The sequence below is a fragment of the Lissotriton vulgaris genome, chromosome 6 (assembly GCF_964263255.1).
Source record: "Lissotriton vulgaris chromosome 6, aLisVul1.2, whole genome shotgun sequence".
NCBI classification, from domain to species: domain Eukaryota; kingdom Metazoa; phylum Chordata; class Amphibia; order Caudata; family Salamandridae; genus Lissotriton; species Lissotriton vulgaris.
Genome location: NC_141694.1, coordinates 1,916,687,782 through 1,916,714,843, shown reverse-complemented (window position 1 = coordinate 1,916,714,843; position 27,062 = coordinate 1,916,687,782). Strand labels below are relative to the sequence as shown.

The 27,062-nt window shown below is 51.9% G+C and overlaps 1 protein-coding gene across 1 annotated transcript in view; it reads left to right on the top strand.

Annotated features, from left to right (window-relative positions):
• The window catches only part of LOC147709919 (NXPE family member 4-like), a 374,539-nt gene that overhangs the window by 56,577 nt on the left and 290,900 nt on the right, over positions 1-27,062 (top strand). Inside the window, exon 2 of the mRNA XM_086925569.1 lies at positions 16,410-16,518. Coding sequence (XP_086781695.1) covers positions 16,414-16,518 — 105 coding nt within the window. The 5' untranslated portion in view covers positions 16,410-16,413. The remainder of the gene's footprint in view (positions 1-16,409; positions 16,519-27,062) is intronic.

Genomic DNA, 27,062 nt, shown 5'->3' with positions numbered 1-27,062 from the left:
AAGCCCTTCTTCCTTTTGTGCCCAGCCCTTCTGCAGTGTGTGCCCAGCCTTCTGCAGTGTGTGCCCAGCCCTTCTGCAGTGTGTGCCCAGCCCTTCTGCCGTGTGCGACCAGCCCTCTGCATTGTGTACACAGCCCTTTTGTCGTGTGTGCTCAGCCCTTCTGCAGTGTGTGCCCAGCCCTTGTACAGTGTGTGCCCAGCCCTTCTGCCGTGTGCGACCAGCCCTCTGCAGTGTGTGCCCAGCCCTTCTGCAGTGTGTGCCCAGACCTTCTGCCGTGTGTGCTCAGCCCTTCTGCCGTGTGTGCCCAGCCCTTCTGCAGTGTGTGCCCAGCCCTTCTGCAGTGTGTGCCTAGCCCTTCTGCAGTGTGTGCCCAGCATTTCTGCCGTGTGCGACCAGCCCTCTGCAGTGTGTGCCCAGCCCTTCTGCAGTGTGTGCCCAGTCCTTCTGCCGTGTGTGCCCACACCTCCTGCAGTTTGTGCAGAGCCCCTCTGCAGTGTGTGCCCAGCCCCCTGCAGTGTGTGCCCAGCCCTTCTGCTGTGTGTGCAGAGCCCTTCTGCAGTGTGTGCCCAGCCCTTCTGCCGTGTGTGTCCAGCCCTTCTGCCGTGTGTGTCCAGCCCTTCTGCCGTGTGTGTCCAGCACTTCTGTCGTTTGTGCCAAGCCCTTCTGCTGTTTGTGCCAAGCCCTTCTGCAGTGTGTGCCCAGCCCTTCTGCAGTGTGTGCCCAGCCCTTCTGCTGTGTGTGCCCAGCACTTCTGCCGTGTGTGCCCAGCCCTTCTGCCATGTGTGCCCATCCCTTCTGCCGTGTGTGCCCAGCCCTTCTGCTGTGTGTGCAGAGCCCTTCTGCCATGTGTGTGCCCAGCCCTTCTGCCGTGTGTGTCCAGCCCTTCTGCTTGTGTGCCAAGCCCTTTTGCTGTGTGTGCCAAGCCCTTCTGCAGTGTGTGCCCAAGCCTTCTGCCGTGTGTACCCAGCCCTTCTGCTGTGTGTGCCCAGCCCTTCTGCAGTGTGTGCCCAGCCCTTCTAAAGTGTGTGCCCAGCCCTTCTGCAGTGTGTGCCCAACCCTTCTGCATTGTGTGCCCAGCCCTTCCGCAGTATGTATCCAGCCCTTCTGCAGAATGTGCCCAGCCCTTCTGCAGTGTGTGCTCAGCCCTTCTTCAATGTGTGCCCGGTCCCTCTGCCGTGTGTGCCCAGCCCTTCTGCCGTGCATGACAGCCCTTCTGTAGTGTGTGCGCAGCCCTTCTGCCATGTGTGCCCAGCCCTTCTGCCGTGTGTGCCCAGCCCCTCTGCAGTGTGTGCCCAGCCTACTGCAGTGTGTGCCCAGCCCTTCCTCAGTGTGTGCCCAGGTTGGCTGCAGTGTGTGCCCAGCCCTTCCTCAGTGTGTGCTCAGCCCTTCTGCTGTGTGTGCTCAGCCCTTCTGCTGTGTGTGCCCAGCCCTTCTGCAGTGTGTGCCCAGCCCTTCTGCAGTGTGTGCCCAGCCCTTCTGCAGTGTGTGCCCAGCCCTCCTGCCGTGTGTGCCCTTGCCCTTGTACAGTGTGTGCCAAGCCCTGCTGCCGTGTGTGCCCAGTCCTTCTGCCATGTGTGCCCAGCCCTTTTGCCGTGTGTGCCCAGCCCTTCTGCTGTGTGTGCCCAGCCCTTCTGCAGTGCGCCGAGTCCTGCTGCAGTGTGTGCCCAGTCCTGCTGCCGTGTGTGCCCAGCCCTTCTGCAGTGTGTGCTCAGCCCTTCTGCAGTGTGTGCCCAGTCCTTCTGCCGTGTGTGCCCAGTCCTTCTGCCGTGTGTGTCCAGCCCTTCTGCCGTGTATGCCCAGCCCTTTTGCCGTGTGTGCCCAGCCCGTCTGCAGTGTGTGCCCAGCCCTTCTGGCGTGTGTGCCCAGCCCTTCTGGCGTGTGTGCCCAATCCTTCTGGCGTGTGTGCCCAGACCTTCTGCCGTGTGTGCCCAGCCCTTCTGCCGTGCATGACAGCCCTTCTGTAGTGTGTGCCCAGCCCTTCTGCCATGTGTGCCCAGCCCTTCTGCCATGTGTGCCCAGCCCCTCTGCAGTGTGTGCCCAGCCTACTGCAGTGTGTGCCCAGCCCTTCCTCAGTGTGTGCCCAGGCTGGCTGCAGTGTGTGCCCAGCCCTTCCTCAGTGTGTGCCCAGCCCTTCTGCTGTGTGTGCTCAGCCCTTCTGCTGTGTGTGCCCAGCCCTTCTGCAGTGTGTGCCCAGCCCTTCTGCAGTGTGTGCCCAGCCCTTCTGCCGTGTGTGCCCTTGCCCTTGTACAGTGTGTGCCAAGCCCTGCTGCCGTGTGTGCCCAGTCCTTCTGCCATGTGTGCCCAGCCCTTCTGCCGTGTGTGCCCAGCCCTTCTGCTGTGTGTGCCCAGCCCTTCTGCAGTGTGCCCAGTCCTGCTGCAGTGTGTGCCCAGTCCTGCTGCCGTGTGTGCCCAGCCCTTCTGCAGTGTGTGCTCAGCCCTTCTGCAGTGTGTGCTCAGCCCTTCTGCAGTGTGTGCCCAGTCCTTCTGCCGTGTGTGCCCAGTCCTTCTGCCGTGTGTGTCCAGCCCTTCTGCCGTGTATGCCCAGCCCTTTTGCCGTGTGTGCCCAGCCGTCTGCAGTGTGTGCCCAGCCCTTCTGGCGTGTGTGCCCAGCCCTTCTGGCGTGTGTGCCCAATCCTTCTGGCGTGTGTGCCCAGACCTTCTGCCGTGTGTGCCCAGCCCTTGTACAGTGTGTGCCCAGCCCTTCTGCTGTGTGCGACCAGCCCTCTGCAGTGTGTGCCCAGCCCTTCTGCAGTGTGTGCCCAGCCCTGCTGCCGTGTGTGCCCAGCCCTGCTGCTGTGTGTGCCCAGCCCTTCTGCAGTGTGCCCAGTCCTGCTGCAGTGTGTGCCCAGCCCTTCTGCAGTGTGTGCCCAGCCCTTCTGCAGTGTGTGCCTAGTCCTTCTGCCGTGTGTGCCCAGCCCGTCTGCAGTGTGTGCCCAGCCCTTCTGGCGTATGTGCCCAGCCCTTCTGCCGTGTGTGCCCAGATCTTCTGCAGTGTGTGCCCAACCCTTTTGCCGTGTGTGCCCAGCCCTTGTACAGTGTGTGCCCAGCCCTGCTGCCGTGTGTGCCCAGCCCTTCTGCAGTGTGTACACAGCCCTTTTGCCGTGTGTGCTCAGCCCTTCTGCAGTGTGTGCCCAGCCCTTGTACAGTGTGTGCCCAGCCCTGCTGCCGTGTGTGCCCAGCCCTTCCTCAGTGTGTGCCCAGCCCTTCCTCAGTGTGTGCTCAGCCCTTCTGCCGTGTGTGCCCAGCCTTTCTGCAGTGTGTGCCCAGTCCTTCTGCTGTGTGTGCTCAGTAAGCATGGGTGGAAAATCCGTTCCGCTCGCGAATTTTGCGGATTTTCGGTAAATTCGCAATCCACGAACGCTCGCGAATTTACCGAAAATCCGCAAATTTGCACGCAGCGGATTTGTTTTTCTTGCTGATACAATTTTGTGGCGTGCGGTGTAAGTTCGCAATTGCGAACATGTAGGCAGCAACAATCTCGCACTCGCAAAATTACAAAAATTGCAATTCTGCACAAGAAATCCACTAGCAAGCAGCATAGACCTTCTGAAAATGATGATTTTTATCAGAATAACTCCTCAGGTGGAATTTGCCTGCACTTTTTTGGATTTGAGGCCTTTTGACTTTCTTTGGATCACTTTTGGATTAGAAATCAACTTTCACAAGTAAGCTTGTTTGGGGCAGTACAGTTGCTGTTAGGCTGTGTTAGACGGACCGGGAGGGTCGGCCGAGGATAAGGGGAGCGGTCTCCAGGGAGAGCCGACTCCAGTGACCGTACCGACAAGTAACTTCCCCCCCACAGACGGACACCACACAAGGGTAAGGTTCAACGAGATTTTATAGGCGATTCTTAAAGTACGATCAAATGGTACAAGGAGGTCTGGACTCAGGGGTCCCCTCGATTCTGGTCTCTGGTTTGGGGAAAGGGTAGCGGGACAGTCTTGGTTACCAAAAGATGGAAATAGCTCTCAATCCTCGAGCTCGGCGTTCTAGATGATCGGGCCGCGGCGGAGCCAGCAGGTCCCGAGATGGACGAAGGAAGCGACGGTCCGCGGCGGAGCCAGCAGGTCCCGATGAAGATGATGGTTGCAAACGGTCCGCGGCCACGCCAGCAGGTCCCGACGACGATGAAGGATTCCGAAGGTTACGAAGGTTGCGGCAGCACCAGCAGGCAGGGCGATGGTGCACAAGGCAGAGCTACGGCAGCGCCAGTAGTCCGTCAAGGATGAGTTCTTCTTTACGTCTCTCGACTCCAAGATACAACTGCCTTCCTGCTCTGGAGCTGCCCCAGTTATAGGGCTGGTGTTCTTTGATGTCCGGACCCTCGCACTTGGAGGTCGGGAGGTCCGGGATGGGGGAGTCCAGACACCCAGCAGGGGGGTGGGGCCAGCGCCCGGGGAGGCGATGGGCGAGCGGCACTTGGCGGGGAGAGCCATCGACACCTCTTTCTCCCATTGACTTGCCAAGTAGCCTGCTCACCTCCTGGGTGGATGGTGGTGCCGGGATGTCTGAGGCCTGGCCAGGCCCAGGGTTGAGGTCGATCGGGGGCCAGGCGGCCTCGTGGTGGAGTGTCCAAGATGGCGCCCAGGATGGGCGCGCGGGCCAGCAGTGGATCGGGTCCACGAGGTCGATATGTTCGAAGGCAGGGGTCCCTGCGGGGACGGAGGACGTGCAGTGGTGGTGTGTGGTACCTGTGTGACCGGGCTCGGACCGGGTTGGGCCGGGGGAGAGCGGCCCTTCATGTGGCCTGTCCAACATGCGTCCCCCCCAGCTGAAGGCGGGGAGAGTTACCCATCCTCTTGGGGACTCTCCTCGTCGAGGTGGAAGAACCGGGACAGGCCATCTGCGTTGGCGTGATCCGGCCCAGGCCGGTGTTCAACTGTGAAGTCCATCCCTTGTAGGGAGATGGACCAACGTAGTAACTTCGGGTTTTCCCCCCGCATCTGCATCAGCCACTGCAGGGGTCGGTGATCGGTCTGCACCCGAAAGTGTGTGCCAAAAAGGTAGGGCCGGAGCTTCTTGAGGGCCCATACCACAGCGAAGGCCTCCCTCTCTATGGTGCTCCAGCGTTGTTCCCGTGGTAGGAGGCGCCTGCTGATGAAGGCCACTGGCTGATCAAGGCCTTCGGTGTTCACTTGAGACAGGACTGCCCCAATGCCATGGTCGGAGGCATCCGTCTGGACGACGAACTCCCGGCTGTAGTCAGGGGCCTGGAGCACAGGGGCGGAACACATGGCGGCTTTCAATTGTTCGAATGCTGTTTGACACTCTGGGGTCCAGTTGACTTTCTGGGGTTGATTTTTTGACGTGAGTTCTGTGAGGGGCCCCACGATAGTACCATAGTCTTTCACGAACCTTCGGTAATAGCCCGTGAGGCCCAGGAAGGCTCGTACCTCGGTCTGGGTGATGGGTGGCTGCCAGGACTGGATGGCGGCAATTTTGAGCTGCAGAGGGGCCACCAGGCCGCTTCCCACCTGGTGCCCGAGGTAGGTCACAGATCCTTGCCCAATTTGACATTTGCTGGCCTTGATCGTGAGGCCAGCTCGCTGAAGGGCTTGTAGCACTGCTCGGAGGTGGTGGAGGTGCTCGGACCAATGGTGGCTGTATACAGCGATGTCGTCTAGGTAGGCGGCACTGAACCCTTCGAGCCCCGCCAGGACCTGATTGACGAGCCGCTAAAATGTTGCTGGGGCATTTTTCATGCCGAAGGGCATGACCTTGAAATGGTAATGCCCATCGGGGGTGGAAAAGGCAGAACGTTCTTGGGCCCGGGGTGTGAGGCCGATTTGCCAGTAGCCCGCCGTCAGGTCGAAAATGCTGAGGTAGCGGGCAGCTCCCATGCGGTCGATTAGTTCATCCGCCCGGGGGATGGGATGTGCGTCTGTTCTGGTGACCGCATTCAAGCCCCGGTAGTCGACGCAGAACCGGAGTTCCGGTGGGGTGCCAGGGGCGGCCGCTTTGGGGACCAGTACTACAGGGCTGGCCCAGGGGCTGTCTGAGGGCTCGATGACCCCGAGTGTGAGCATTTTGGCTACCTCTTCCTGGATGCAGGCCCGTACCCGATCTGGCACGCGGTAGGCCCGGTGGCGGATAGGGGGGCTGTCCCCCGTGTCCACATCGTGCACACACCAGGAAGTGACCCCTGGGGTGAGGGAGAACAGGTTGGCGAACTGTGACAGGAGGACTCGACACTCCTGGTGTTGCTCTCGGGTGAGGGCCTCCGAGAGTCGGACCCCATCCACGGAGCCGTCTTTCTCCTGAGTCCGTAGGAGGTCAGGGAGGGGCTCGGAGTCCTCTTCAACCCCATTGTCGGTGGCCATCAGGAGGCCGAGTTCGGAGCGCACAAAGTGGGGTTTCAGTCTGTTAGCGTGGAGGACCCGGAGGGGGTTCCGGGAAGATTCCATGTCGATGAGATAGGTGGCAGGACCCTTGCGCTCGACTACTTTGAAGGGCCCCGTCCACTTGTCTTGCAGGGCGCAGGGTTCGGTGGGGGACATCACCCATACCTGTTGCCCAGGTTCAAATTCGATGGAGGAGGCATTCCGGTCATACCACTTTTTCATGTCCTCTTGACTGGCCTCTAGGTTGGCTTTTGCCAGCTCTCTGAACCGCCGGGTCTGGTTGCGGAGTGTTAGGAGGTACCGGAAGACATCTGGTGGGTTCTTTAGAGGGGGCATCTCCCAGCCTTCTTTGACTAGGCTGAGCGGCCCCCGCACTGGATGTCCATATAGCAGTTCAAACGGGCTGAAGCCCAGGGACTTCTGGGGAACCTCTCGATATGCGAAGAGGAGGCACGGCAGCAGTACATCCCACTGGCGACGGAGGGGTTCTTCCAACCCCCCGATCATCCCTTTGAGCGTGCGGTTGAACCGCTCAACGAGTCCGTTTCCTTGAGGGTGATAGGGGGTCGTGAATCGGTAGGTAACCCCGCACTGTTGCCAGAGGGACTTCATATATTTGGAAATAAAGTTCGTGCCTCTGTCGCTGACGACTTCTCGGGGGAAGCCCACACGGGAGAAGATCCCCATTAGAGCCCGGCCGACTACCGGGGCTGTCACAGTTCGCAGGGGAACAGCCTCGGGGTAGCGGGTGGCGTGGTCCACTAGCACCAGGATGAACCGATGACCTTGTTTTGTGCGCGGGTCCAGGGGCCCCACGATGTCTATCCCGACCCTCTCGAACGGGGTGGTGACCACGGGAAAAGGTTGCAGGGGGGCTTTTAGTTTGCGGCCGCTCTTTCCACTGGCTTGGCACGTGGGGCAAGATCGGCAATGCTGGTGTACATCGTTCCTCATTTTGGGCCAGAAGAAGTGGGTCACCAGACGACTGTAGGTTTTATCTTGACCCAGGTGTCCCGCCAGGGGGACATCGTGGGCCAGGTTTAGCAGAAAGTCTCTAAAACGGAGGGGCACCACCAGTACTCGGCTGGCCCCCAGCTCCGCGATTCTTTGCTCACTGTACAGCAGGTCATTGTCCCAGTAGACCCAGTGAGTGCCGGAGGTATCCCCTGCGCCTTGGGCAAGTGCTTGCTGGCGGAGTCCCTCGAGGGAGGGACAGGTCTTCTGTTCTTGGCGAAATTGTTCTTGCGTGGGCCCCCCCTCTTGAGGCCACTGGTCGAGGTTAGTGAGGTCTGGAGGTTGAGCTTGTTCTGGGGGGACGTCACGGTCGGTGGTTTCGGCTGGGGCGACCGGAGGCGGTGGCGCCGGCCATTCGGGTTCCTCTGGGCGGGGGCTGGCACGGGCGGCCATGGACCGGGTGGTGACGCACGCCCAGTCCGGGACGCCTAACATCCCCAGGTGTTCTCTTCGTTCCACGGCGGCCCACGGGGAGCTTTCAAGGTCATTCCCCAGGAGGCAGTCTACGGGGGCATCGTCTCGGACCGTGACTTTCAACATGCCGGAGACCCCCCCCCATTCGAAAGGGACGCAGGCCATCCGACACAGACTTTCCGAGTTATCGGCTGAACGTACAGGGCAGAGAATGTTCGGTAGATACTGTTCCGGGGTCACCAGGTGACAGCGGACGGCTGTTACACTGGCCCCAGTGTCACGAAGGGCTTCAGCCCGGCGTCCATTGATGCTCACCCATTGGCTGTACTTCTGGGTGTTAGCGGGTAGGGGGACCCGCGGGACCATGTCTTTCCCCCCTAAGCAGGCTAGAGCCATGGCGGCTGGCTCCCATTCCTGATGCTCTTGCTCATATTCTTCTTGCTCCTCGGAGATCTGTTCTTCCCCCAGGGCAGCAGCAGCCACCTGGCGGGGTCTTGGGCTCTGGTACTGTGGGCAATTTGGATCGTTGGCATAGTGGCCGACTCGTTGGCATCGATGGCACGTAACATTGGCTCGGTATCCCGGTCGCGCCGGGGCGCTGCCCCGGTTGGCCGGGGGGGTGGTGCTGACCGCGGGGGCGACCGGAGCGTTGTCTCTTCCGCGTCCTTGGCCTCCTCCTCCTCCTCGGGGACGGTGCTGACCATTGTTGTTCCGGTTCTGTTCGTAGGACCCATTCCGGCCCACTCTGGTGATTTCCCATCGGTCAGCTTCGGCTGCGAGCTGCCGGGGATCGGTTAACTTGCTGTCGAGGAGGTGCTGGCGGAGTTCAATAAAGCAATTGTTCGATAGGTGCTCCCATACCATGAGATTGAACAGTTGTTCGTAGGTTGTAACCTTGCTTCCTTTGATCCAGCCCTCGAAGGCTCGGCTAAAGTAAGTTACATAGTCCACCCAAGTTGTACCCGGGATGCGGGTGCAGTCTCGGAACCTCTGACGGTACATTTCGGGTGTGAGGCCATAGCGGGTGAGGAGGGCAGCTTTCATATGGTCATAGGAGGTCATCTGGTGGTCCGGGAGCTGTAGCAGGGTGTCGCGGCCCTCATTGAGGAATCTCCCCCATAGGCCGGCTCCCCAGTCGTTTCTATCGATCCGGTGTGCAGTCATAGCGATTTCGTAGGCTTTAAACCATTGCTGGATGTCGTCCTCTCGGAAGTATTCTCGAACGACATCCTTGGGGATGTGTACCTTTTTCTCCGTTGTCCCTGGGGTGTGGGGTTGCTCGGACACCCCTATTTCTTTATTCTGCTTGCGTAAATCAATCTCAGCTAGTCGTCGCTCGTGTTCATATGCCAGTTTCTTTTCCTCGAGCTCCCTTTGTCTCTGTTTCTCCTCTCTTTCTTCTCGGAGACGCAGGTGCTCTAAGTTTATTTTCTGTTCGGCCAACTTAAGTTCAACGTCCATTTTGAGCCGAGCCATTTCTAGCTCGTGTAGTCGGGTTTTTTCTCGTTCCTGGATCTCGTCTTGCGAGAGACCCGTTCTTTGCTCTTCAGGAGCCATGGTGGTTTTTGCTGCGATGCTTCGATCGGGGGTTCCGGCGACCCCGGTTTCTGCCCAAGACTCTAGGGCATGCTTGAAATCGTCTTTGGTACTTAGTCCGGTGGTAGCGATACCTAGTTCGATGCAGAATTGTTTTAGTTCACGATGGTTGTACTCGTCCAATTTCTCCATCTGGAATTTCTCGGTGGATCCGCTTTCTTTAGTTGACATCTTGATTTCGTCGTGGGGTGAGCTACTGTCTGTACGATTATGCGGTGATTCGGATCGCGCCGCTGGCCACCAATGTTAGACGGACCGGGAGGGTCGGCCGAGGATAAGGGGAGCGGTCTCCAGGGAGAGCCGACTCCAGTGACCGTACCGACAAGTAACTTCCCCCCCACAGACGGACACCACACAAGGGTAAGGTTCAACGAGATTTTATAGGCGATTCTTAAAGTACGATCAAATGGTACAAGGAGGTCTGGACTCAGGGGTCCCCTCGATTCTGGTCTCTGGTTTGGGGAAAGGGTAGCGGGACAGTCTTGGTTACCAAAAGATGGAAATAGCTCTCAATCCTCGAGCTCGGCGTTCTAGATGATCGGGCCGCGGCGGAGCCAGCAGGTCCCGAGATGGACGAAGGAAGCGACGGTCCGCGGCGGAGCCAGCAGGTCCCGATGAAGATGATGGTTGCAAACGGTCCGCGGCCACGCCAGCAGGTCCCGACGACGATGAAGGATTCCGAAGGTTACGAAGGTTGCGGCAGCACCAGCAGGCAGGGCGATGGTGCACAAGGCAGAGCTACGGCAGCGCCAGTAGTCCGTCAAGGATGAGTTCTTCTTTACGTCTCTCGACTCCAAGATACAACTGCCTTCCTGCTCTGGAGCTGCCCCAGTTATAGGGCTGGTGTTCTTTGATGTCCGGACCCTCGCACTTGGAGGTCGGGAGGTCCGGGATGGGGGAGTCCAGACACCCAGCAGGGGGGTGGGGCCAGCGCCCGGGGAGGCGATGGGCGAGCGGCACTTGGCGGGGAGAGCCATCGACACCTCTTTCTCCCATTGACTTGCCAAGTAGCCTGCTCACCTCCTGGGTGGATGGTGGTGCCGGGATGTCTGAGGCCTGGCCAGGCCCAGGGTTGAGGTCGATCGGGGGCCAGGCGGCCTCGTGGTGGAGTGTCCAAGATGGCGCCCAGGATGGGCGCGCGGGCCAGCAGTGGATCGGGTCCACGAGGTCGATATGTTCGAAGGCAGGGGTCCCTGCGGGGACGGAGGACGTGCAGTGGTGGTGTGTGGTACCTGTGTGACCGGGCTCGGACCGGGTTGGGCCGGGGGAGAGCGGCCCTTCATGTGGCCTGTCCAACAGGCTGTTCTGCAGAAAAACGAGTTTTGCAAAAGTGAAAGCATTCAGCAGGTTCAAAAGTTCAAACTCATCATTAGTAACCATTCCCTGTCATGCTTCCTGACTGGGGCCCCTCCAGAGTTCAGTTGCTAGTTGCAACAATTGTATGACCCTGCTCTGACCCTCACAGCATGTTCATAGAATAGCTACAAGTAGGCCATAAAAGGTCCTGGAAAAAAAAATTGCACTGCAACAGAAAGCAAATTACAGATAAGGAAGCAGGTGCCAGACTGGAATTTTAAAACAGTGACACATTAATAAATCAACCCCAAATTAATTCATGTCAGTTGAAGCAGGGCTGGTGTGCTTGCTTTTTCCCCCCTAATCTACAGTGATGATGAACCAGAGGGTGGCATTGATGTACCAGAGGGTGGCATGGGTGAAACAGAGGGTGGCATTGATGTACCAGAGGGTGGCAGGGGTGAAACAGAGGGTGCTGGGAACCTGTGATGATGAACCAGACATAGAAATAACATAATCGCGACCGTTGCGAGCCGACATTTAAGTTCGCAATTGCGAACTGGTACAAAACCCTCGCGAACTGGCAGAAATCCTTGCAAATACAAAAAAAAATCCGCAAATTCGCGAGAATTCGCGGATTTTGTGGATTGCGAGTTTGCAAATTCGCAAAATTTGCAAATGCCAGATTCGCAAAATTCGCTCGTGCTTAGTGCTTAGCCCTTCTGCAGTGTGTGCTCAGCCCTTCTGCAGTGTGTGCTCAGCCCTTCTGCAGTGTGTGCTCAGCCCTTCTGCAGTGTGTGCCCAGTCCTTCTGCCGTGTGTGCTCAGCCCTTCTGCAGTGTGTGCCCAGCCCTTCTGCAGTGTGTGCTCAGCCCTTCTGCAGTGTGTGCCCAGCCCTTCTGCAGTGTGTGCCCAGCCCTTCTGCAGTGTGTGCTCAGCCCTTCTGCAGTGTGTGCTCAGCCTTTCTGCCGTGTGTGCCCAGCCCTTCTGCATTGTGTGCTCAGCCCTTCTGCAGTGTGTGCTCAGCCCTTCTGCCATGTGTGCCCAGCTCTTCTGCAGTGTGTGCCCAGCCCTTCTGCAGTGTGTGCCCAGCCCTTCTGCAGTGTGTGCCCAGGTTTTTCGTGGTGTGTGCCCAGCCCTTCTGTCGTGTCTGCCCAGCCTTTCCAACCTCAGATTTAATTTACATTCTGACGTGAAACTGCAGAGAAACCGAATCCGAACCCCACCTGTTGTGGTCAAAACGCACAATTGTTACCCACGCGTTTGTCCAGGAACAATTTGAACCACAGCAAAGAAGCCCAGACTGGGGGGTCTGTGTTCACCGGATACGTGACACGGATCCTGGTGGTGACCCCCCTCACCCCCCTCGTGGCAAAGGGGCATGTCATCAAGCTTCTTATCTCCGCTAAAGCGGAGATTAAACTATCGTCCTATTTGCAAGCCGGTGCTAACATGCATTAGTGCATGTTAGCAGCTGTTTTGCCGACGCCTCGCTTTACATCTCTAATCAGATGCAAAGTGGGTGTCACTGCGCATATCCCCTGACGGACTATTATCGCTAAATGCACATTGGTATATTTACACAATGGTCCTCAGGATCTTAGCAGAGGTTATTTTTTGACAAAAAACGTGGTTTTCGTCGAAAACTAATGTCTGCTACAATTCTGACTAATGTATGTTTTCAGTGGGATGGGGGAATTGATGTGTTACTACCACAGGATCGTATCATCAAGGATATCGCCGTTTTGCGAGGAACTTTGCTGGAAAACCAGCAATGTTTGCTGCAAAACGCAGATTTCCCCTCTATCAGTGGAATATATAAATCGCCCTTGAGTTATGCATTGATGATAACGTGCTAACTCACTGATTTCATTCAGCGGTAGCGGGCGTTAGGAAAATCAGCGCTAGGCGTACTGGGCGATAACCATCGTGCCTCATTGTTGATATGCCCCAATGTCTTTTATCTATGAGCTTTGGTTTGGAGCGATTCAACTAACCCTTCACTGATCAACAAGCTCTTTCTTCTGGTCGATGGACCATTAGTTGAAACTAGTTGAGGCCTATAATTAATGCTAACTAACTTTTCTATACTTTATGTAAATCACCACAGACTCAAGAAGTTTTAAAAACTTTATCTTAAATTTTAGTTGCATGTGAACAGTCTCAATACAGTGCAGAAAAGGGGGTGGTGATGAACAGAGTGTCTGAATTAAGCAGACCACTCTTACCCAGTCCAAAGATCAGGGCTTTATCCATCACCGTTATTTATCTCACTGCACCATCCCAGGTCAGAACCTGGCTATATGCAAATCAGTCTGTCCCTGGCCCAGTGCATCATGGGAACAGGGCAGACTAAACTACCAAGCCAGAGTGGTCTGCTTAATTCAGACACTCTGTTCATCACCACCCCCTTTTCTGAATTATTTTTGTCCACCATAAGCGTGGAAGGGTATACTCAGATGTGAGTCCCTAGCTCATTGCACCATCAGGATTCAAGCAAGTCGGGCCGAAGACGGCTGAAATGCCAGAAACCGGTCCCCGGTAGCTTGTTTCCTTCCCAGTATAAGAATTGGCTTGGTAGTTTGGTCTGCCCTGTTCCCATGATGCACTGGGCCAGGGTCAGACTAATTTGCATATAGCCAAGTTCTGAGCTGGGATGGTGCAGTGAGCTAAAAAACGGTGATTGATCAAGCCCTGATCTTTGGACTGGGTAAGAGTGGTCTGCTTAATTCAGACACTCTGTTCATCACCACCCCCTTTTCTGAATTATTTTTGTCCACCATAAGCGTGGAAGGGTATACTCAGATGTGAGTCCCTAGCTCATTGCACCATCAGGATTCAAGCAAGCCGGGCCGAAGACAGCTGAAATGCCAGAAACCGGTCCCCGGTAGCTTGTTTCCTTCCCAGTATAAGAATTGGCTTGGTAGTTTGGTCTGCCCTGTTCCCATGATGCACTGGGCCAGGGTCAGACTAATTTGCATATAGCCAAGTTCTGAGCTGGGATGGTGCAGTGAGCTAAAAAACGGTGATGGATCAAGCCCTGATCTTTGGACTGGGTAAGAGTGGTCTGCTTAATTCAGACACTCTGTTCATCACCACCCCCTTTTCTGAATCAATACTGTGCAGTCACCATCATTCGTAGGAGAGAAAATTCAATTCATAAACACCAAGCATATACATCAGATTCATGCAATAATCAATGCTTAGAAGGGACAGGACAGAGAGAAAAAAACTTCAATAAATAACCGAAAAATATAATTACCAAGGATAGTGTGGAAGACCAGCCCTGTGACCTAATGACTGGTGGGGTACCCCGGAACAGGGCAGGAGACAAAGACTTTAGGACAGGATTCAGGACAGGATAGTTGAAATCTCTAACACTGACGGTCACGCCGCACCCCTCTCTGACACTCTCTTCCCCCTGGAGATTCTTCCGCGATCTTCTGATCTAACCCAATTAAATTAAAATAGAAGGTTCTTCTTCAGGTTCTGCAATCGATTCAGCATCTCACAGCAACAGTTTTCAGCAAGACCCCATCTGCATCTCCGCATCGATGTCTCCCTAAGTAACTAAGGCTATCTCAATTATACCTTTCGTTCTGCATGTTCCACCCATTAATGTTTCAATATCAGAAAAATACAAAATCTGATTGGTCAAGCCAGGGGAAGTTCTATCACACCATGCCTACATGACATTAAAATCAGTCCAAGTATTGTTCGCAAACTCATCCCTTAATTTTTATTCATAAATTTTGTTCTCATTCGTATTTGGTTTAGTTTGCAACATTTTTATTAACATTCTGAATAAGATTCTTCTTCGTTGAACCCTTCACCATCGATTCCCACGATTGTAACATTTAAATTTGGCTTCCTCTCAAGTGCTCATTCATGACCTTCATGGCTTCACTCCGTGTGCCTGCGCGGAGTTCGCGCCACTCAGCTTCATCCAGTTATACGAGAGAGGCTCAAATACACACTAGTGATAAAGTCAGAAAGACAGAAGTTACTTCCACAAATATAATGATCGCACTGTATACCATAGACCTCTACTCTAATTTTTTATTTATTTATTTATGTCTTTTCCCGCATTAGCATTAGTAAAAACTACTCGATTTAGTTCAAACAAGCAGATGCCATGCACGCGAGTCTTCAAGACTCCATTTTAGTCTCTTCTGCTCATGCTCCAGAATTTCCCTCCAAGCGTTAACTCGTAATACTAGGTAGATGTAGTTAAAGCATGTGCACAACAGTTTCCCCGTTTAAAGCGGTATTAGTCCATCTTCATTGTTACTACCATTAGAACACACATACGCAAGCTTCACTAACCCGCGAGTTCAATGTGGTGCGTATTAGTTATTCACGAAACATGATTTAATAACTTGTTATTAAGTTAACAAGTGAATCGCATCCGAGCAAGTTTCTTTTCCACGAAACCTTGCTCCATCAGGAGTGTAGTGGATGGATGAACGAACAGAGGCACAGCTGCAGCACTGCCTAGAGGTCCAAGAATGAGGAATTACCACAGGGACCGGAGCAGCAGCTGCAGCAGTTCATAGAGGGCTTAGAATGAGGAATTATCACTGGGACCAGCGACGCAGCTACAGTACTGCCTTGAGGACTTAGAATGAGGAATTACCACTGGGACCAGAGACGCAGCTGCCACATTTGTGACCAGATAAATAACAGGATATACAGCCCTGTTTACAGAAACAGAGCTCCAAGTGAGTGAAACATAATTAATACTAAAAATGAAAGTTTGGGTGAAAGGGAGCGAGCAAGTCAAATCAAATTTCTAACACTGTAACTTTGTGACGGCTCAAATCGATCTTCAGTGACCCAGACTCTGTAGATCATAACTGAAAACAAAGGTGCGAAGGAGAGAACGCATGGCGAACCGGTGGGTGGGAGGGGAACGCAGTAACACTGATCAGCTGCCCACGTTTGCCACATTCCCAGAACTCGAGGCAAGCAATCGGAAAAAATAGTGGGCAAAACAAACTGATATGGAAATGAGCCCTCTAACAGGGCGAGTCACTCTAGAAGGGAACGACAGACCAAACGGAAGGATAAATGGCACGACTTACCATTCAAAAGTAGGGAATTTATAAAGGCAGCCGGAATACCCAATGACCAGGGATGGGCTGGCTTGAAGCCCCTGTACTGAATACCTCATGCCACACAGAGCAGGGCATGCGTGCGACTAGACTCGACCTAAAAAGGTTTTATACAGGAGAAACCTAAAAAGAGACAATGTGTTTGGAATTCTTCAGATTTCTGGGTGTCCTGTTGAATTCTTTGCTGCAGTGAGAATGGTGCCAATAACACAAATAATGTTCTGAAAATGTTTTTTGTGAAATATCTCAAGTTCTATTGATAGTTTAGACCATGAACACTAATTTGCATCAAAAGGAACATACACACATGCACACACTCATCCCCCCACACACACACAACCCCACAACTCCCCAAACCCCCACAACCCCCACACATGATTGTGTGCCTTTTGGTGTGGGCAAACACTCCCCAGAGCCATGCAGGGCACCGTCCTCCTTCTCCGTGCTCCGCGTCTGCACATGCCTGGATCCAGCCCTTGCTCAAGGCCTGCTGGAAGCCTTCTCTGGAAATACACCCCTCGTTCATCACATTTCAGTAACACAATAAATGCAACTAGTGTGTGGATGAGTTTGCTGCTTACCAGAGAAGGCCTTTAGGTAATGTCTTCTTTTCTATTTCCTCTTCTCCTCCACAGGGACATGAAGATGATAACAACAACGAAGATGCATTATAAGATGCTTTTGGTCCTGGTCGCTGGTGGAATTATTCTGCTGAGTTTTTTTGTCCATCAAAGAGTCCTTCAGGTAGGGGCTGATGGTCAGAGCCTTCCGCCTATCCATGGGTGATGAACTCGCCTGCGCTAGCAGAGATTGTGGAGACTTGTTAACTATGCATTACATTGAAAACACGGCATTCATGATGTGCTCCTTGTCTTCAAGGCATCTGCTTGGTCCTCCCCCTAGGTTAGTGAGGACCCCAATATCATCACGTCTCTCACTGCGTGCTGTATTTTCATTTTCACTTTCGTGAGATGACTATATGTATTTTTTCAAGTGAAGAAAGTTATTTGTTGTTTTATCAAAGGTATGTGAGATTTCTGTTTTTATTCATTGGGATGAGTGTTAGACTCTGTAAAATTCCGTTTAGTGGCTGCTCACCCTTGCTTCCGGGGCACTGCTTGCAGTGTGGTCACACAGGTGTGCACCCGTGGGGGACGTATGCTATCATTTCTGGCGCACGCTCCCCTCAGAGAGGACAGGCAGGGATGGACCCTCAGAGAGGACAGGAGGCAGGGATGGACCCTCAGGGAGGACAGGCAGGGATGGACCCTCAGAGAGGCTAGGCAGGGATGGACCCTAAGAGAGGACAGGCAGGGATGGACCCTCAGAGAGGACAGGCAGGGATGGACCCTCAGAGAGGACAGGCAGGGATGGACTTGTGGCAGCTCCATGTGCCTGTCAGTTGACATGAGAGGAGTGAACCTTCTTTCTGAGACATTCATGAGAGGTTATCTCTCCAAGTGGAGGCCTCTTAAGTGTCAAATGTGATGGTCAAGATGTCGCGGTCACCGACCATTCCTGCAGCGCCTCTCTCTGCCCCCTCCTGCGAGGGGCATATACACCGGGCATGTTTATAAGTTGAACCATGGCCCGGTGGAGTCCTAAACATGCAGCTAAATAACATCTTTCTTCACAGTAATGTGTCGTGCATGTGGAGTCCTGAAATGTGTTTCATTTGCTAATTTTACGTCTGGCAACAGACAGCACTCGCTGTCACCAAAGCTTTAGATCGCAGCTTTCCAAACTGTGTGGCGCGACACATTACTGTGTCGCGCCCCAGCCGTAGGTGTGTCGCGGGATGAGATGACTTCTGCCGGCAATCGGCAGAGTCGAGCTGCAGGGGCTCTTAGAAGGGGCGAAAAAACCGCAAAGCCCCTTTAACATGCACAAGGGCTTTAACGACCTGTAAAGAGCTCGGGTGCGGCTGTGAGCGGGCCCGGGATGCCACACAGGACGGGGGGGGGTTGGGGGATTGAGTGGGGGCTGAAGCCCTGTGATGAAAATGGGGGGGGGGCATTGCATCATCTGCATTATTTGTCGATCCTGCATGTCTTCGTATAAAAACACTTAGGCCCTAGATGTTACTGGCTTTTTTATACGAAGATATGCTTACGTTATGTATGGTGCATTTTCTTCTGTCTTTTGGTCCCCCGTTGTTTTTGTTTTACACCATCACTGCTCAGGTCAATATTTGTGGTATTCTCTTTGCCGAGCAGAAGGTGAGCTTAGGCCAAGTGCCCTATGACAGAAATGACCGAAAATGAGGAACTAATTCTATTTTTAAGAGTACTCATTTTATTGAAGAAAAACATTTCTAGTCACGTGCTTTCCCCACTTTCTTTAACAGATTGTAGCCATTAATTTCTATAAAAATGATTAGTGTTGCTGCATTTTTGGGGTCCCTTTATTTCCTCAGTTTTGTTCTACCTATAAATAGTAGTTGTGTTCCTGCATATGGGACTTTGGCATCTTCTGTATGTGTGTTCTGTGCATCTAAATACATCACGCTTCATCTCCTTCCTCCGCATCACTGTCACTTCACTCTCTTCTTGTGCAGGTACTCCTTTTGTCGCCTCCACTTTACCATCACCTCTCCCATGTACACAAACACACAATACTTTTTCTATTCATTGAGCGCTGTCAATGTTTTGAGAGCTGTGTACAGGGCCAGACTGGGAGCCGAAGGCAGCCATGGCAATTTTCTCGAACCGGTCCTTGGGGAGTGGGGGTGGCGGGGTGTTGGGGTTGGCTGGCTGTCTGGCCTCTGGGGAAACACTGCCTGCCCTTGTAGTGTAGTTCCTAGTTTCCCACTAGGCCCTGCGCATTGGAATAACATAAACAGTAGTATCGACGTGGAACTGCGGATATTCCAGGCCTCCACTGACTATGCTAAACTTAATTGGGTTGTGTTACCAACTAGCTCAGAGGTCACTGGAAACTTTCTTCTCTGCATAGGAAGTGATCAGCTTCCTTGGCACAGACAAGAAGGGATTCAGTTTTCCAACAACCGTGCAACATGACAACTTTGCTCCTCAGATCAAGAGTCGATCTCTAGGGTCGTGTGAAACAATAGACATGCATTTCACTCAGTCAGTCTAGTGCAGTTTACTTTCACGAGATGTAGAGAATAGAGAGACGGGCGTGTATCAATAAAGGGTTAACATTTATTGAACAGTCTTTCTTCTCGTACAAGAGAAATGTATTGCCACAATTGCAATAATTGTTATTATAAAAAGTACGTACAGTAAGATAAGTATTGCGAAATAGAACTGTAAAAGCATTGATATGGTTTCTTAGCCATACAATGGTTTAAAAGTAATAAAACATATATACAGTCATATATACATTAGGCTAACATACTCAACTGGTGCTTCTAACTAAGCCTACCCCAGTGTGCCTGACCTAAGCCTAACACGTGAAAGGGGAGTAAGTAAGTAGCTTTAAGTTAAGTTGGTTTTGCCAAGGTTTGTTTCAAGAATTCTCGTCTAAGGGTTTAGTCAACACCATACCTCTGAATAGAATGATGGAGGATTGGTATCTCCTTCAGGGGTCTCTCTCGATATCCCAGTCACCCGCGAGGGTAAACTGGAAGCGCCGGGACTGGATTTCTCTGCACGAGAAAGGCAGCAGCTTCTCTCAGCGCGTCGAGGAAGGAGGGGTGACAGCGTCCGCGGGCAGCTGGAATCGGCTGGATGTCTTCGCAGAGGACGGCTGTTCAGCTCCTTAAGCGTACTGCACCATAGTTCGCGCTGTAGCGGCGATAATGGTAATCAGCAGCTTCACCACCACAGGATAGCAGGCTGCAGCGACAGAGTGCTAGTTTTTACCAACACAGGGTCATGCAGGCAGCCAGCATCAGCAACAGTAGCTTGCAGCTCACAGCTCACATTGCTTTAAGGCAACGTTGGTAATATTTATACCTGACAGGTGCCGGGTTTGACGCAAGTTTGCTGGACATAAGACGTCAATTAAAGATGTCACTAGGAAGTGACAGTTATCAGTTGCTCATTAGAGTTCCATTACTAATCAAAACATAGCAAGCGGGGATTTCCAGGTTTGCTAAGTTTTTATCTTGTTGAAGAACTCGGAGTGTTATCTAGGAATATCAGATAGTGACTGCTGCTCTGTCATTGCACTAATTGGTCGCAAAGGAAGTAGCAGAAAGTCATGCTGGAATGTGGCTCTGTTCGTGTGAGGCCAGAGATGACTTTTCAGAAAATCGCACTTGAACAGTTATGCCAATATAGGGAATAAATGGATTTATAGCCGAATAGGGGCATAAGGTCACAGTATCGATCAGGAACCTAGATAAGCACGCAACACCCACTCCACGTTTTCATGTCCATCAAAATTACTAAAACTAAGCAATAAGATGCATGTGTAACATTGCCCACCCCAAAATACATAAATGCATTCGAAATAGGCGTACTTGTAATACATGGAATTTAGGTACTGTACGTTTTTTAAAGCATAGTCATCATTCAAAAGGTATTGCATATGAAATCAATGAACGATTATGCAAAAAGAATTACACATGAAGTATCTCTGACAGAAGAAATGCGAGATAAATCATCACATAAAAATGCATTGTAATAACATGTGTGCCAGAGGCTGGTGTTATGTTGTTATGTCTCCAGATGTGTTCAGAAATAGAAGTGTGAAGCTTCTGTTCTCTAAGAATAGTTTTTACGTTAAGCAAAGAATTGTTCGTGCCAAAAAGGGTCAATATTAAAAAATTGTCCAATTCAAAGAAAATAGATTTCCAAAGCTCCTGGCAGTTTTTGTTGATCAAAACTGAAGGCCGAATTCAGAGTTCATGGGAACGCTGTGTGTCGGAAAGCTTCTCAAAAGTTATTGTTTCTCTGTGGGTGAGAACATCGTATCAGACAGGCTCTCAAAGAATTGGTCTACAAAATCAGGTGATAGTTCAACCAAATTAGATAGCGCTGTAACTTGGCAGGTGTGAGAATGATTGCTGTCATCGAAGGCAGGACCAGCAATGCTCACAGAACGTTGTACCTGGATGATGTTGCTTTTGTCACTCGCTCCACTGTTACCACTTGGCTGTAGTACAGGAGTCTCCACAAATGCCGTCATCAGGATTGGTAGCCGCTGGGGACAACACAATGCGTGAGCCGTTATTGGACTGAGCAAAGTATCGACATCCATTGGTACTGCTGATGGAAGTGAAAGACAGATGTCCAACACGCATTCATCGCCGCAAAGCATACACCGTAGCACAGGTAAAATGCAATTTTGCCATATCGGTCTGAATGAAAGGAACCAGGTCATGTTTAGATCTCTCAGCCTGGCCAATCCGAGGACGTTAGTTATCCTGTCCCTGTAGCGCATTGCTAGGATTGTCTCTTCCATTCCCATGGGAGCTATGTCTGAGCCGAGGCTTGCCATAACGTAGCAGGAGGGTCAAAAATAGAATCCCTGCAACGAGTCCCAAAAATAGTGGAATGCCGCCAAAAATGGAGTGCACAAAATTAGGAAAGATTCCCAAAATTGCCTGGAAGGGTGTTAGCAGTCCCGTAAAGACTGTCTTAAATATGCCTGGGATGCTTGTTGCACTAGACATGTTAAGGAGTTGGCTGAACATTTCTACGAAATGCACGGGGCAATTTGTTGATAAAAGGTCATGGACCTCAGTAGCCGTCCTTGCGACTAGAAGATCATACGTCTCTTTAGATGACGTTATAGGCACTGTTGTCTGTAAAAGTACAGATTTCATTTTGCTTAATGTATCAATTCGTATAGAATAGAGATTCAGACGAGGCCAGAGGGGAGTCACTATGTCTGGAGGCGCGCTCGGAAACAATGCTTGCATACAACATTTGACCATGGACGTTACTTGTACTAGATAACTTTTCCCGGGCGCGAGGCCACAACATCTTTGATCCGTTCTAAGAATGTAACTCCCGTTTGCGAGTTGCATAAAGAAGGGCTCTATCTGAGTTGCAGGTGTGACTAGCTGGTGGCATGAAAGGTTGTTTGAATTTCCATCACATGCTCCGTGTAAATTAATACCCTGACACAAAAGTATACCGCTTAGTGAGTGTTTACAGTTGTTACCACTAAGAAATACATTTTTGTCGCTGTCACTATAGCAAGAATGAGTGTATGGTAATTTCCATTCGGATTTTACATATCCTTTACCCAACTGTTCATACTGGCCAGCAGGTATGTACTCAAGGCATTTATGAAATCGGAAAGTTGTTATCGGAATTGTGATAATTCCGTGTATTATCCATTCAATGACAGGACTCTCTGACATTGTCAATGGTAATCTCTCGAGTTTTTCGATGCTCAGGATTGTATAGTCTGCTCCTTTCTGTGCCAAACTGATCTGTTTATCAGTAAGGTTAAAACTGGAAAATAATGACGTCGTGTTGATTAAACGCCAAGGCACATAGCCTGAACGAAGATTTTGCAGCGTCCAGCCTAATTCTATAATAGAGCGTAATTGAGACTGGCCATGTTGTAACATTAGCAAATCTCTGTCTATCACATCAAAGGCAGAGGATACAATATTGTCCAACAAATATATTCTGGAAGACAGAGTCATTAACCCATTGTCTACTACAGAAAGTGATTTCTCCAAATTAATACGATCAATTTCTCGTATTTTTTCAGCAGTTTCAATTTGCTTTACTTTCCAAGCCTCGTTGTAAGCAGCATAGATACTGGTCGCTATGAAACGCTTTTGACGCTGTTTGCGTGGTCCAAGAATGAAATCGCGCAAATCAGCACCATCTTTTAATAAAGACAAGTGTTGCTTAATTTCAGCCAGTGTGGATGTAGTTAGCCATTCTAGGCAGAGTTTCCCTACACTGTATGTTGTTATAATCCCTGGATGTTGTCTCTGGGAGTATCTAGAGTCTAATCTGGTCATTTTTAAACCCTGTGTTTTATTCAGGAACCTATCTTGACAGCTATTTGTGTCTGTAGGCCAGATTAACCACTTTTTCCAATCAGGATGTGTTCTGTTGAAATGTAAAATTTTTTACACGTCTAACTCAATATCAGCGGTTGCATTTTCAGGTATTGGCTTTGGTATAGACGGTGTTTTTATTTCTTTGATCTTAGCTAGGCCAAGACAAGATGTTTGGTGTACAGTGTCATTTAAAAATAACATTTGTTCTGGTATCATGCAGGTTCTAAATAGTGCTTCTATGCCTTGCACCTGCCAATCTTTTGTACCCCAAATTGTTTTCGTTTCAATATTATTTTTCCAATAATCAAAACCAAATGTCATCATTTTGTCATAAAATGCTTCTGAATATATCAATTTAGAATTTGTCAGCATTGTTTTCATACCTGTTTTATCTAACAGTTTGTAATAAAACGTTTCTGCATTACTTGTGTTAAACCCTGAGAAGTATTTGAATTTCTCAAAAAATGCTTTAGAACTGCTTTTAGGTGGTGTAGCACAATGTTCCCATTGATTATACATAAAAACATTTCTAGGCTGTGCAGATTTATGCAAATAATGATCCCCATAGTGGGTATAACAGAATAACTGCTCATAACTAGATGAACCTTGTAAATAATCATGATCTGTGAATCTAGCTGACATTACTAAATCAGACATCATGTCATTAATACTGGTAAAGTCCCAATCATCAGAGAATGTACTAGGTGTTACAAAGTCACTTAAGGAAACCTTTAGTTGATGAGGATACTTCAGGATTTCGACCGGACCATAGATCTCATAGTCTGTTTTCTCCCATACTACCCCACCAGGTATTGGAATTGCTGTGACATTTACTGTTGACAGTTCTCTTTTCTTCACGTGGGATGATCTGTGTGGTTTCAGGACTAGGTTGATGTTCTGACTTGCTGTGTCCATTGTAATATATTTTCCTTCAATGAATTTTCCCAAACACAGTACCATGATGAGCCAAAGCAGGAGGAAAAATACACCTAGACCAAACCAGAACTCTAGCCAAGGGGAAACAAGGTAGATTTCCTTCAGTTGATGAAAGAGTTCCGTTGCTTTTTCTTTAAAAGACTTTTTTGTTTCTGGCATCACTTCGGGGTCATTTAAATCTTCAGAGAAGTTGTCGAAGTTGATGAAATAACCAGAGGCAGTTCTGTCAATCGTTGGGATTGTTCTTTCAATCTGTCTCTCGGTAGCACTTTCTGATGCCACATTAGTGTAGACTGGTGTTGTTTCTTGACGAACTGTTTCAATCTGTGTTTCAAGAGGCACGAGTTCCATGGCTGTATTGCATAGTCCTTCATTGTGCACTGCAGGCTGATCGAATGTGATGAGTCTTTCAGTTTGAACCTCTTGGATTGTTGCAAGTTTGGGCATTCTGTTGTTTCTTGGGAGTCCACTGGGCCTACTGTTGATTATAGGCCACATGCTTGTGGTTTTACCAGATCGATAGACACGACTCTGTTCTCCTTTTTACCAGCAAGGGGCGGTAGCACAACTGATCTTGTTCCGGTGACTGCTAAGACAGGTACTGCTTTTCTGTAAGAAGGCCCAAATTCCTTCTTAACCGCGATCTTTTCTCTGACTAGATCCCCAATCTTTGGAATCCAGACAGGCCTTGCTGGGGCTGTTGCGGGTGGTGCCTCGTCAGTGGTACTTGGCTGTTGCTTTAACTTTATGTTGCTTAATGATTTTCTTGTTTCATTCAGTTCCTGTAAAACAGCCAAACGGTCTTTTACATCAAACTGCGTTGTTTCTTCTTGTACCACTGACATCTGACTATCGAGGTCCTGAACGTTCATTCTAATTCCGAACAATAGTTCGTATGGGCTGAAACCTTTTAGAGAATTTCTTGGCATGTTGTTAAGACTAGTCTGGACACTTATTAAATGTTTGACCCACCCAGCGCCTGAACCTAATACCTTCGCTGTCATAGATTGCTTTATGTCCCGGTTTTTTCTTTCTACCACACTGTTAGACGGACCGGGAGGGTCGGCCGAGGATAAGGGGAGAGGTCTCCGGGGAGAGCCGTCTCCGACGATCGTACAGACAAGTAACTTCCCCCCCACAGACGGACACCACACAAGGGTAAAGTTCAATGATACTTTATAGGCAATTCTTTAAGTACGATGGATGGTACAAGGAGGTCTGGACTCAGGGGTCCCCTCGGTTCTGGTCTCTGGTTTGGGAAAAGGGTAGCGGGACAGTCTTGTTACCAAAAGATGGAAATAGCTCTCAATCCTCGAGCTCGGCGTTCTAGATGATCGGGCCGCGGCGGAGCCAGGCAGGTCCCGAGATGGACGAAGGAAGCGACGGTCCGCGGCGGAGCCAGCAGGTCCCGATGAAGATGGTGGTTGCAAACGGTCCGCGGCCACGCCAGCAGGTCCCGACGACGATGAAGGTTTACGAAGGTTACGAAGGTTGCGGCAGCGCCAGCAGGCAGGACGATGATGCGCAAGGCAGAGCTACGGCAGCGCCAGTAGTCCGTCAAGGATGAGTTCTTCTCTGCGTCTCTCGACTCCAGGATACAACTGCCTTCCTGCTCTGGAGCTGCCCCAGTTATAGGGCTGGTGCCCTTTGATGTCCGGACCCTCGCACTTGGAGGTCGGGAGGTCCGGGATGAGGGAGTCCAGACACCCAGCAGGGGGGTGGAGCCAGCGCCCGGGGAGGCGATGGGCGAGCGGCACCTGGCGGGGGAGAGCCATCGACGCCTCTTTCTCCCATTGACTTGCCAAGTAGCCCGCTCACCTCCTGGGTGGATGGTGGTGCCGGGATGTCTGAGGCCTGGCTAGGCCCAGGGTTGAGGTCGATCGGGGGCCAGGCGGCCTCGTGGTGGAGTGTCCAAGATGGCGCCCAGGCTGGGCGCGCGGGTCAGTAGTGGGTCGGGCCCACGAGGTCGATATGTTCAGGGGCCGGGGTCCCGGAGGGGACGGAAGACGAGCAGTGGTGGTGTGTGGCACTTGTGTGACCGGGCTCGGGCCTGGTCGGGCCGAGGGGGGAGCGGCCCTTCATGTGGCCTGTCCAACATGCGTCCCCCCCAGCTGAAGGCGGGGAGAGTCACCCATCCTCTTGGGGACTCTCTTTGTCGAGGCGGAAAAACCGGGACAGGCCATCCGCGTTGGCGTGATCTGGCCCAGGCCGGTGCTCCACAGTGAAGTCCATCCCTTGTAGGGAGATGGACCAACGTAGTAGTTTCGGGTTTTCCCCCCGCATCTGCATCAGCCACTGCAGGGGTCGATGGTCGGTCTGTACCCGAAAGTGCGTGCCAAAGAGGTAGGGCCGGAGCTTTTTGAGGGCCCATACCACAGCGAAGGCCTCCCTCTCTATGGTGCTCCAGCGTTGTTCTCGGGGTAGGAGTCGCCTGCTGATGAAGGCCACTGGCTGATCAAGGCCTTCGGTGTTCACTTGAGACAGGACTGCCCCAATGCCATGGTCGGAGGCATCCGTCTGGACGACGAACTCCCGGCTGTAGTCGGGGGCCTGGAGCACAGGGGCGGAGCACATGGCGGCCTTCAATTGTTCGAAGGCTGTTTGACAATCCGGGGTCCAGTTGACTTTCTTGGGTTGATTTTTGGACGTGAGTTCTGTGAGGGGCCCCACTATGGTACCATAGTCTTTCACGAACCTTCGGTAATAGCCCGTGAGGCCCAGGAAGGCGCGTACCTCGGTCTGGGTGATGGGGGGCTGCCAGGACTGGATGGCGGCAATCTTGAGCTGCAGAGGGGCCACCAGACCGCTTCCCACCTGGTGTCCGAGGTAGGTTACGGACCCCTGACCAATTTGGCATTTACTGGCCTTAATCGTGAGGCCAGCCCGCTGGAGGGCCTGTAGCACCGCTTGGAGGTGGTGGAGGTGCTCGGGCCAATGGTGGCTGTATACAGCGATGTCGTCTAGGTAGGCGGCGCTGAATCCTTCGAGCCCTGCCAGGACCTGGTTGACGAGCCGCTGAAATGTTGCTGGAGCATTCTTCATGCCAAAGGGCATGACCTTGAAATGGTAATGGCCATCAGGGGTGGAAAAGGCAGTACGTTCTTGGGCCCGGGGTGTGAGGCCGATCTGCCAGTAGCCCGCTGTCAGGTCGAAGATACTGAGGTAGCGGGCAGCTCCCATGCGGTCGATTAGTTCGTCTGCCCGGGGGATGGGATGTGCGTCTGTTCGGGTGACTGCATTCAAGCCCCGGTAGTCGACGCAGAACCGGAGTTCTGGTGTAGTGCCGGGAGCGGCTGCTTTGGGGACCAGGACTACAGGGCTGGCCCAGGGGCTGTCTGAGGGCTCGATGACCCCGAGCGTGAGCATCTTGGTTACTTCTTCCTGGATGCAGGCCCGTACCCGATCTGGTACG